This window comes from Notothenia coriiceps, unplaced genomic scaffold, assembly GCF_000735185.1.
Source record: "Notothenia coriiceps isolate Sejong01 unplaced genomic scaffold, NC01 NC01_scaffold00037244, whole genome shotgun sequence".
Taxonomy (NCBI): domain Eukaryota; kingdom Metazoa; phylum Chordata; class Actinopteri; order Perciformes; family Nototheniidae; genus Notothenia; species Notothenia coriiceps.
In genome coordinates, this window is record NW_011369945.1 from 20,732,173 (window position 1) to 20,744,786 (window position 12,614).

Below are 12,614 nucleotides of genomic sequence, written 5' to 3' on the forward strand. Positions count from 1 at the left end.
GGGTAATACTGTTAAGCTGATGCGCCATTAGCAGGCATGATACTGTACAACTTCCTCTTGCCCCTGAAACACTGTCCAGAAAAGTTGCTGAAAAGTAATCAGCAAATGTGGATCGAGTGAAAGAGCTTCAGCTTATGTATAGAATAGCCATGGGTGAATGAGCTTCAAAGAGATGTCAATAAGTAGCAAAAGATGATTGATGTCTCTTCAAGAAATGTTAACACAAACCTTTCTGCTTCCCTGTCGTTATGGTCCTAACTGACATTTTTAAAAAACTAGAAAAATCGTTGTTGCACAATCATGTGTGCACATCTCCGTTGTCCAATTCTTAGATTTATTAATGTCGTCAACCTGTGGTCGGTGCATGTGTCAACCATCATGGCAGCCCGGTTACAGTTGCTTCTGCTAGGTTTTACTCTTTTCCACCCTTTAGGTTTCTTAGTTTATAGTACTTTTAATTGTTCTAACTTGACTTCCTACAGCCCCTGCTGCTAACCTGCGTGGAGGTGGAGTTTTGTATTCTTGTCGTCCCCAGCTCGCCACTGTTGCATACAACCACTTTGGCTGCCCTTGTGTACACGCATGACGCGCCCGGCCTGACATGACGGCAGGAACACACATTCCCCGCCGTTCATGAAGCCATGTCTCCCCCTCTCATCCTTGCCAGCGTAAGATCAATGGATGAGCCCTATTGGTGTAAGCTAGGAATGAAACCAAATATCTGAGTGTAGGTCAATGAGACAACCTTTCAATCGATCGGCTTTCCGTCTTAGAGGGTCCCTAGCGATGGAAGGACAAACCGTGCCTAAGACGCCATGTCCGGCAGTGGCCTACACTGAGCTTTCATTGGCACTTTTTTACTTGAACCGCCTTAAAAACCCGTTTGGATATATATTTAATTCTTAAATGCACTTTTCAACTGTCACGAAAACGTCTGTATTATTCTATGATGCCTGTCACGACCTTCCTGATACTGTTGTTCTTAAGTTAGGTTTGACCACATTAACAACATTCTGAGGTTTGAGGGCATACGAGCTAGACCCCATCCAGCATGATAGCTTTCTGTGCCCAGTTTACTAGACTGCTCAAGGAACCTAAACATCAGCTTCAATTGGAAAGTCCGTTTCTGTTAAAAGTTTACAGAAACAACATTTGTCCCTGTCCAGATTAGGCAAGCCCTTCAGTCGTAACAACTCAATCACTCAATGCCTGAAATGTTTCATTGTAGCTCAAAATGGAGCCAGTGTTTAGCGTTTGTGTGTAGCCAGCTCTTGGTTGAGTTGAGGGAGAGACAGAAGCTGCCAAAAGGGGTCCTCACCCTGATTGGAGCAGAGGCCTAAGGTCAGCATTGAAGTTGTCTGGTGGCAGTAAATATACACCTGGACGTTTGTCCATGAATAAACAATGGCAGCCCACCAAAAAACACCTAGGAAGATCTCTGTGTCTGCTCACCAGCCGCTAGAAGCGAAACTGAAGGGAGATTCAACGCCCTGCACTTCACCGTGGTTGAAAAATGGTAGTAATAATATTTATTTATGCCCGCCTTTTGGTAAACTTACTCAAGTGTATGCTTGTCAGGCTTTATCGTCCAAGAAAGATAATACTTAATTGTACATACACACGAGAAACAAGTGTTTTATTTTTATAATTAATTTTTTGCTTTTAAAAGTATTTTATGAATTCATGTACGTATATATGGCTGTCAGGAAAACGTCCCCAGAAAAGTTGCATCCAATAAATACAAATAGTATCTATTTCAGTGGGCCTTCCGCTCTCCTGTGAACATAATGGCTCGTAAAATGCCCGCATGCTAGCTATGGGATAGGTGGGCATAATAATCCCAGTGAACTTCCTATCCAAGCCCTATCATATACTTTCAGTTATGATATCTTGCACTCAACTCCCTCAACACACACATATTTCTTAATATCTTACAAAAATTATATATTCATTTTTCTCAATACCTATTAAATGATCCAAATGTCAAGTGTAAACGATCAACATATAAGCCATGCTATCAGACCATTTAGGAGAAGAAATTACTCATCGGAAGTACAGAAAGGGAACAACGGCAAAGATAAAACTGAATTGTGAAAAAAAAAATCTGTTCCCTTCAAGACAATTGACCACATTTGAACTGCAGTAGTTGTATACAAAGGCCCGGCTAAAATGATACACATGGGTACTAAAGAAGCTTATTCTGACAAAGAAGGGAGTTGGAGCAAATTTAAATGGCTCAGTAACAGACGCTCGGACTAGTGTAGCTAAACCATTTATCTGCAGTTCAGGCTCTTTACAGAGACACACGCGCAAACTCTGCTCTCTAATCCTGTGATTGAATACCCCCATACAACATTCAACATGTTGATTGACGAGAAATGACCTACTCAATAGCTGCAAATAAAGCAATGACAAGAAAAATGAAAATCCATAATTTTACAAAAAATAAATTCCAACCCAAAACAATCAGATTCTGTCCTGAGACAATTTTGACTACACCAGCATCTCCATAAATGTGTGATATTAAAACACATAATTATGTTATCATATAACCAAGCCGATTTCGGCCGTCGATAGATGTCGATAGGTGTCTGGCCGTCGATGACCGTCCTGTCGCCCTACTCAGATATGGTGATGTATAATAAGAACTGGATACAGAGTGGGAGGCGGGGCCTCGTTCATTCCTATGAGAGTTGGGGGAGAGAGAAGTAATACGGTTTCCTGATAAAGCTGTGGAGAGTATGTGCTGCAGGGAGGTGGATGCACAACGCACCCAGGAACGAACGCTAGCTCCGGTCCTTTTCCCGTGAGGGAAACTGTGGACTCTATGTCCTGACAGGCTGGTATTTGTGCAACCTGCACAAACACAATACTGCACCATGATTACAAATGGTGGAATACAATGTAAAACTACCGAAAAATACCAGCTCACTAAAACACAACCGCTCAACTCAACGCAACTACTAACTATACCCGCGGTCAGAGAGCGGAGATGTTTACCCTTTGTGATGTAATGTGACGCGTTTGACCTTAAAAAAAAGCCGTTTTTAAGAGCAGAGCTCAAAATTGCTCCTTTCCCTCTGAATTCCTTCCCTTATGCCTCGTAAAACATATCAAATCCTACATTCACTTTTTTTAATTGTAATTTTCAAGCAAGTTGAAAAAAACAAAAACCTGTAAGATGCTCTTTAAGACATATACAACTGCAACGAAAGTAACACACACAATGCAATATCCTTTTCAATTTCAAAGAACACAAATTGGGTTGTATACATTAACAAATAACTATAAAACAACAATACTGTAGAATAACAAAAAGAATGCTGTGAATAAACCGAAATACACGTGTCGAAGCGGTTCGCTGCTGATTACTACCGAATATCCGGAGCCCGAAAAAATGGTATTCGGGACAGCCTTAGCATCCATACATTTCCCAGCCCTATTGGGAAGCAGGAACTTGCACGTCAGAACATTTCTGAAAAATATATGTTAATTACATGAGATATTTTCAGAATTTTCCTTTTAACCTCTTTCTCCTGTTTTTCAGACGGTGAGTCGTCACTTCAGGAATATCCCGGTGAACGAGAAGGAGACGCTGACCTACTTTATTTACATGGTGAAGAGCAGCAAGAGCCGCTTGGACCAGAAAGGCGACGGCGGGAAACCGCTGGACTAAACTTCGCAACACAAAGCACAGTAGCTACAACGAAACCATCAATAATCCACAGCTATTTCAGAAACCCGGACGCCACTAACGGCAACAACAACTGCAACCATGCACCGTCCTCTCCTCTGTAAAGACAGACTCTTGTCGTCCTCAGAGGACATCTCACTGAATTGGAGGAGAATTCAGGTTGGGATGAGATATCTCTTGCTTATTATGCCCTTTTCATATAAAAACTGTCTCTGCGCATGTTGTCACAATGGTCATTTCCTCTCCCTCTTCTCCGAAAAAAGCCAGACTGAGGTCCCGGGACTCACTCCACAGGGTTTTTATGTTGTCATGCTGTAATGTAATCTGTCAATATGTACAAAAGAACAGCTTCCAATCTTAAGTAAGTTGGTTGACTGCAAAGTACAATATAGCTGCCTTAAGAGTAAAAAAAACGAACCGTGTTTCTGTAAATTTGGGAGAATCTTTCTTTGCCGAGTAGATTGTTAACACTTTCACAGAAAGGAATGCTTGTGCCAAACAGAAACGTTTGTTTGAATTGAATGATGTTGAGTGGGATTTCTTTTTCTTTCTTTTTTTTAAACGTGAATTAATTAATTGTTGGAAAGGGGCGCTGCCTTTGCTGAAGTTACATCCAGGGATCAGAGTCAGTTTAACCAGATCAAGAATTCTTGATTCTCAATAATGTCTAAAAGAAAGAAGCTGATCTCAGTCCTAAATTTTAATCTTTATTCGCCCTTTTCCAACTGGATGTGATGCATATGAAGACCGATGGTGGTGAATGATGTAGCATTTAGCTATGATCCACTCTTCTCCTTATTGCTAGCTGTTTAATGTACTTAACAACACAAACATCACAGGTGTTGGTAGCTTATTTTTTTTCTTTGTAACCCAGTTTTCTACTAAATTTTTAGTTCAGCCTCAAGTTGTATACAGTCTGTGGATGTATGATTTAGAATTGTTTTGTCCCATCTTTCTTTTCCACCAGAAGTGGAACTTTTGTGTGTGTGAGAGATAGGGGTCTAAGAGTAATTATTTGCGCCATTTTAATATTTAAGAGCAGTGTTTATATTGGACTGAAGTCTTGATTTGATACTTAAAATACCCAGATGCATTTAAAAAAAAAAGTGGGTTTTCCCTTTGCCTTTTTGAATAATTAATTACATATATCAACAAAAAAAGATATCGATGTGTGCCTTCCATATCGGCCAGCAAAAATCTAAATGTCAGTAAAAGTTGGCTAATGAGGTCTTAAAAGTTATTTCATTTGTATTCCCAGTTGAATTATGAGTGCTAATTAACATCATTACCCTCAATGTCATAAAGGAAAAGTCTAGTTTGGCACCAAAAGTCGCATCACAACAAAACAGGATTTGTTTTGAGTTTGACCATTTATTAAATTATTTACTGTGTTAATTTAAATGAAGCTCAGTGACTCCTGCATCTTGGCAATTATTATATTCAGGTAATGGATTCACTGTTTGATGAATCGTCATTTTTTGGATCGTATTTGTAAATAATATTGAGCCACAACTGTTATGGGGAAATTAGCCTTTCGCAGGTAGCCACTTGTGTCACCTGTCTAAAACTGCTCAAAAACTAAATTGTATGTATATTCCTAACTCACAGCTAACACATCTAGACAATTGACAACTGGGTTTTGCATCTTCCCACAACAACTCTTCTACATGTTCAATTCTTTGTTGTTGTTTTCATTGTGGTGACTACATTGTACACACAGTTTGGGATTTCTGTAGGGATTTTTTAATCACTTTGCATCCTCTGTCACACATCTTATTTAAGGTTGTTCACCAAACTGAGTTGTCTTCTTTCAACAAAGGTTTATATTTTTATTTTAGTGTCTGTTATATTTTCAGTTCTGCTTGTAGGTTTTAGTTTCATGTAGATAACACCCAACTTTAACATATAGGCCATTAACCTTACTGTTGTATTAGAAAAAAACATATTTAAATATGGCTGCTTATTGCTCCTTATAATAATAAATGTATTGTACAGATAGAAACAACGGTCTTGTCTCTGTTCATTCATACTGCTCAAATGTTGTATATATTTCAGCTGATTTTACAATACGTTATGCGAACACCCAATTAATACAGTGAAAATGATATCTGTACCTTTTCAAATTAAACATGAAGAATGTCCAGGTTGGATTTTTTTTCAGGAACTGCCATCGATCACCACTAGGTGTCGCTACAGGCCCTCATATTAGTTGGAGGGGAAGAGAGAAGGGAGCTTTACACCCAGAGACTTTAGGAGACTCAAATCAACCCAAAGGCAGCAGCAAAATGCATTTTTAAGAGTTGAAACTTGTTAGGTGGAAAAACTTGTTTGTTGGTGTATTGTTAAATTATATATCACAAAAATATAAAAAACTTAAATTACTATGGAAGAGTCTAGAAGACTGCAGCCCACCCACCGGGTGCCTTTGAGCCAATAAATACAACTTTTTGCAATCCAGCCTTTGTCAATTGTAAATGTGGATTTACAGAATAAATGTTGCAAATGACTAATCGTCACTGGAGAAATTATGTTATGTCAAATTATACAAGTAGAATACTAATGTTGAGGTTAAGGCACTGGCAAATTAGATTATAACACTCCTTACGTCTTTTATTTTAATTTTATTTTTGTCATATTTTGTTAGACTGACCGGTGGATTGGTCAAGGCCATAAGTAAGGAGGCCGAAAAACGACATAATGCCCACATTTGGGCATTTATTTAGAATGAATAACATGTAGTAGCCTACTCTGCAACCATACCCTCACTCACTGCCACCTGCACTGCCTGGCACAAAATGAAACTTTTACAGCCCGAGCCACCCTAAGGTGCTATCTAGAACATGGGGGCCTCAGACCGGTTTTACATAGAATACTGAAACAATATAAACATATAAACAACTATCAATGTTTTATTTACAACATAGCTACTAAACATAGGCTACATCTAACCAGTGGTGGAAACTAACTTTACTCAAGTATACTCTACATTTAGCTACTTTATACTTTTACTCCACTACAGTTTATAGGCAAATGTGTTGCTTTGTATTCACTTCATGTATTTTACAGATTAAGGTACTATGACTTTGGCAGTTTTAAATAATAAGATACAAATATAATTAGAATATAAAATCTCTAATATATTATTGTATTTTATTATAGATTAAGCTAGCCAGTGTATGTTTAAAAGAATTAAAATAAACCCACCTTTACCAAGTCCAACATTTAAGTTATGATCACATTAATACATGAATACTAAAACGATGGTGCATGACGAGTACTTTTTCTAAAAGTAGGCCTATATTTTGATGCTAATATACTTTTGGACTTTTGCGTATATGTACAATTTTGAATGCAGGACTTTGACTTGCAACCGAGTATTTCTACACTTTAGTATTGCTACTTATCATCTGAGTAGCCTACTTCTTCCACCACTATATCTAACATGTATTAACTCCAGAATGAACCCCCCCGGAACGATAGGTGTCGGTTTCACCGGGGAAACTTTTGTTCGCGCACGGAATTCAACACAGGAGAGCTCAGGTAAGTGTGATTTACCTGATACGCTCTTATTAATGTATCCATACACCTTTACATGAACGCTTTCAAAACTGCATAAGAGACGAATGCTGTTCATTCATAATATGTTATTTGATGTATTGATTGATCCATGGAAAGATCTACAATATGAAGTCATTCCACCCGCGTCTAGATAAAACATCATGATTTCAAGTGGCCTGCAAACATTACACCAATCCAAAGAGGTTCTTGAACGCAACATCTGCTTGTTATATTCCATTCTTGTGCCAACTATGTTAAAATATGCTAAAATGGCGTAGGCTACTGTGTAAGGATCCTGCAAGGATATAGGCTACTGCAAAAATAAAGGTGGGCCCATAATGAAACTCATTAACAACATAAAAGTCTCAATACGTAAAGTTTTCAGACTTGTGAATTTGTTAATTATTTATATAGTCTATTTGTATTTTAAATAATAATTTAACCAAGTGGTTTTTATTTGGGCAATTCCAGAGCAATTCCTGATCCATTGTTTCCGATGATTATACCCGTAACGGCAAGAAAACGAGGACATTGTTTGGTTATTGGTGTGTAGCCTACTGTTTGTTGAATATTACATTAATTAATTATATAAGTGAAAACACATTGGTCATAGCTGAAGTGACTTAAAATAATTCATTTATTTACGGAACAATATATAACTTCACATCCAATGTACATTTCAATCAACATGTCGCACAGAAATAAAACTTTTTTTTAGTTTTTAGTGTTTGTCGGAGTGAAAGCTGTGCGTTAACGGAACATTCTGTGTCTCAGGACGGACAGTGACATTAATTTTGAGGTAGATTCAGTAAATTCAATAATGTTCAACAAGAAACATCAACAACAGCCGGAAAAGTGTAGGCTACATTCAAGACTCCATTTGAGTTTGTCTGTAACATATCTAACCGGAAATACTTGATTAATAATACTGTAAATATTCTGACTGCCAAATTCAGAGGGAAGAAACAGTGACAAAAAATAAAAAAGATTCCCCCCAAAAATATGTGTTTCCTCTGGGCTCGTCTCCAGGACTTTAAATGTTTTCGATATTTCTTTTTTTCATATCCGTTTTACACGACATCATATTACAACAAGGCCGGCCTGGGTTTTAATGAGTTTATCAGTTAATTCATAGATGTTTTGTAGTTGAATGGGTTTGTGTGATTTAACACCACGTCAGTTTGAATGTGAACCGTTAAAAACTGTTCTACTGAGCATTGTAATAAAATGAAACTAAATCCGATTTGTATAAAATGTTTTGATAGTTTGAATATGTCTACTAAAGGCTGGCATCACGGAGCAAAACAAATAAAGTAGTCTATGCCTGAATATTCTTTCAAAGTTATAATTATAGGCAAAGTAGGCTATTATAAGATAATTGGGTTTATAACTGCTTTGTTATTGCACAAAAACTCTGCCGTGCGGCTCGTGTCACTAATTTGTCATAAATTACGAAGAATTTCAGGCAGAAAAAACCCAGCTGAGCCCAAATAAGTGTACAAAATATTTGTGGGTTACTCTGTAATGCTGTTCCTATCCGACCTCATCTTACATTTACTCCATTTGTTCTGTTTGTGTTCTGCTTTGCGTCCTCATGTGTAAAACAGCACCGCTCAAGACACCAGATAAAAACACATTTTTCCGGGGAGACAGATGTGTTTTGACACCGTGGCAACATCTGGTCTACAGTACAAACATCAAAAAACAGAAATACCACAAATATCAAACACCTACAGTCAGAATTGTCTGTGGAGTGAACCACACCGGGAGAGAGAAGATCAACAGAGTGTCCATGTCGCTCTCCTCCTCACCTTGTTAGCATGTTGTCCTTTAATTCTCTCATTTTGTGCTTCATTGCACTTGCACAGCGGTGTGTTAAGGTTCAGTCAGGCAGTGGTTTTTTATCTGATTTGAATCCAGAGTCTCGGGGTGTTTTAGGGGGGTGGGAGTGGAGGAGGGGGGGTCACTGGTTGAGCTCCAGAGCCCAGACCTGCTGCGGCCACCCGGTCCGGCCCTTCGCCTTCTTCTCGGCTCCTAATGCCTCCTGCAGCCCGTCAGGCTGTACCAGCAACAATACAAAATGAAAAGACACATTATTATTATTAGCTACCATCAGAGAGCAAGGCTCAAATGTAGCCTACTAACTTCTGATCAAGCGAACTTTTTAAAGAGAGTCAATATTGCTTATTTCTCTACCCCATGTTGGTCCTATTTATAATTTAGGTTTACCTTAGAAAGTTTAAATACACTGGAAAGCCTACTAAATTATCATACATGCTGTTTTTCGACACCATGTATGCTTCAGTGACGCAGTTGGGGCCATTACAGGCAAATTATTTAGGTTTAACTTACATTAACTTAAATAATTCTACAAATAGGTAACAATGTATAATATAACGTTATGTAATCTGTATATGCAGGTTTTAAATGTATATAAACAAAGCTATTATTTAAAGCAGAATGTGAGTGTTGTATAAAATATTGGACTATTTATTTATAACTGTAATGTAATGCAGACAAAAACGATATATGGTGAGCAGTATAGCTACAGAGTTGGAAAAGTAGTATAATATTGTTACTGCTACATTACAGTCAACATGTGACTTAGTGATACCAATTTGAATACAGCTATACACGTTTAATCATCATGCTTATATTCTATAGAGTCTATACAGCTGCAGCTTCTTTGATGAGCCTACTCTCGCGTTATTATAGTGAAGCATAATCGAAAAATAAATACTAAATAGGCTGCACTGCAAATTCTTATTTTGGATGTATTTGCTAGAATATAATTCAATAACCATTTTGATTAGAATTGTATTTTTAATTTAGATGATAATCAGACTCGAAAAGCAAAAATCGTCACTTATGTTTTTAAACCCTGTGGTAGCTGTCGTCTAATAAATCAGGGCCTATGGTTCAATTTCTGCGTAAAATGTAGTTGTTTCTATTTTAACCAATTGTTTTTTACATTTACTTAGAAACCTAAACTTGCTGATCTGTTTTTTCGGAATGAACTAATTTTGATAGCCATGATACACACACTCATAACGTATACCTGATCACGTTTCCTCTTTAGATCCCGGTTTTCAAATTTCTTAATTTCGGCCTTAAAGCCCTCGGTCTCCCCGGTGTCTTTGGCCAGGACGTCCATCAGGTAGGCGATGTAACTGGTGGCCAGGCGTAAAGTTTTAATTTTCGACAGTTTAGTGTCCGCCGGGACGTTTGGGATGCACTCCCTGAGCTCGGAGAAAGCTGTGTTGATGCTCTCCGTCCGCCGGCGCTCCTTCTTCGGCCCCGACGTTCTCCTCTTTCCCATCCCAGCCTGGAGCCCTTCCAGCCGGGCGTCATGCGTCGTTCCGGGCGCTCCGTGCTCCGCGGCCGGGTAGGGGGTCTGGATCTGGAACTCCGGGGGCATCTCGCCGTGGTTCACCACCCAGCTCTGGAAGTACGGTGCATCCTGGTGACACCGCTGGACGAACGGGAAGGGCTCGTGCATCAGGTGGTGGTGATGCTGGTAGCCCCCGATGAGGTTCATGTTGAGCGGTTTAACGAAAGTGGTCTTTGCCGTGTTTTCCCTCGCCCTCGGTCTGTCTCCGGTGCTGTCCCAAAACGGTCTGTGCTCGGTAGCAAACAGAACTCATTCAATACTTCTATATGTATTCCCTTGAATGCGTTAACGAGTCAAGCAAAGCGCATACTAACTTAACATGGTCGTCATTCCGAAAGTTTTTTCAACGAAAGAGGCCGTAAAAAAAGTGTATAATTCCAAATAACAAATCTCTGCGATGTGTTGGGCTCCAGTTTCCTGCGATCGCTTCCTGAAGAGGCTGCTCTGATTTGCTTCAAGAAATTTGACCCTGGTGAAGGTGTGAGGCCCAAGGTTTATATGATTTGGATGTCAGCGTGGTCAGGAGGCAGCCAATGGAGGAGAGCGCCCAGGGTGGGAGGAGAGTCCAGAGACGTTTGCAATAACATGTTCCATGGTGCTGTAATCTCACAGCAATACACAGGGAGCAAATATATGATGGTTGGATTTCGTTGCTGGATACATAGATTATGAGAAATATGAAAAAGTGGTTTAACTATCTAAAGTTTAGTAAATGGTTTGATTATTATTTAAATTGTTTTGCCCTTTAAATGCTTGAAGAGATTTTACGCACAGATTTTACGCACACTCAATATGGCTTATAGGATGTTTATTAGGTAGGTGTATTTTTGGAAATCCAGAGGCAAATAATTTCTGTTTTATTATTTTATTCTTGGTCTATCATATGGTAAATTGACATTAAGACAGTATGAATTAAAACACTTACAAATAAATCTCTAAATCCATTTGATTCTGAATTTGCGCACATATAAGAGAATAACACATACAACTGTCATTTGCTTTGTCTCACAAATTGTGAGACAAAGAAATTGTGAGTCACAATTGCAATCATTTTGAATGAACACATTTGATATAAAGGCTAATGTATTGAGATGTACTACCTCTTCTTTTAAGAACGAAACTTCGATTAATACATTCATTGGAGATGAAAACATTGCAATATACAATTAAATCTGCGTTTCACTGCAATGTACACGCTATACATGACTGATTTCCTTTCAATCTCCCTGAGTCAGTTGCTTTTTCTTAAAACATTTTCTCGGATTTTCTATATTTTCTTAAACGCGTAATGACCAAATTCAGACAGTGTTATCAGTCTCTCGTTTTCTGTAATAACATACCGTATATCAGAGCTTTCTGAGAAGTGTAAATGAACAGTTTGATGGATTATTTGGTAGCCTACTTTTTGGGACAGACACGCTCCACCGGCCTGTTGTCATCATATCTCAGCAGTATAAGGAACATCGGCGTTATCTCTGCATTAATTCCCCGCAGCTCCTTACACACTAAACATTATCATCTTGTCTCCATCGCCGAAAAACATTATCCCATTACATTGCATGACCTTGACGCTATTTAGAAACCATTTACGGCCGTGTCTTATCTAAATACAGCCATAAATCAGGTGGTGTCACCGGCTGTAGGACTGCATGTATTCCATAAAAGCTCTCCTGGCCTGTGCACTGTTTACATCACGGCCTTTTGCGGCATATTTCACCGTCCACCATCTCGTCATAAATAGTCATCAGTCACAACTTTATGTCTCTCATTTTACACGCATGCACATAATTTTCAAAGGAAACATTCAGATCATATTCATAAACGCGCATAATGCTTCATATTTGAACCAGGTTGTTTTTATAACAATAAATATATATACATCTATAATAGTCTTGAAACTGAGTGTAATGTTAATATTAGTGATTCTTGTATTATCATTAAATATTACCAACATTTTTCAACCAATACAAT

General features: G+C 38.5%; 2 protein-coding genes across 2 annotated transcripts in view; one reads left to right on the forward strand and one right to left on the reverse strand.

Moving 5' to 3' along the window:
• Positions 1-5,843, forward strand: part of sap30l (sap30-like) — a 43,738-nt gene extending 37,895 nt beyond the window's left edge. Inside the window, exon 4 of the mRNA XM_010793936.1 lies at positions 3,548-5,843. Within this exon, the coding sequence (XP_010792238.1) occupies positions 3,548-3,676 (129 nt within the window). The 3' untranslated portion in view covers positions 3,677-5,843. The remainder of the gene's footprint in view (positions 1-3,547) is intronic.
• Positions 5,844-9,215: 3,372 nt separating this feature from the next.
• LOC104964997 (heart- and neural crest derivatives-expressed protein 1) lies at positions 9,216-10,790 on the reverse strand. The gene is made up of 2 exons (XM_010793935.1): positions 10,311-10,790; positions 9,216-9,311 (listed from the first exon to the last, which is right to left on the reverse strand). The coding sequence occupies exons 1-2, from the start codon at positions 10,788-10,790 to the stop codon at positions 9,216-9,218; spliced, it is 576 nt and encodes a 191-aa protein (XP_010792237.1).
• Positions 10,791-12,614: the final 1,824 nt, after the last annotated feature.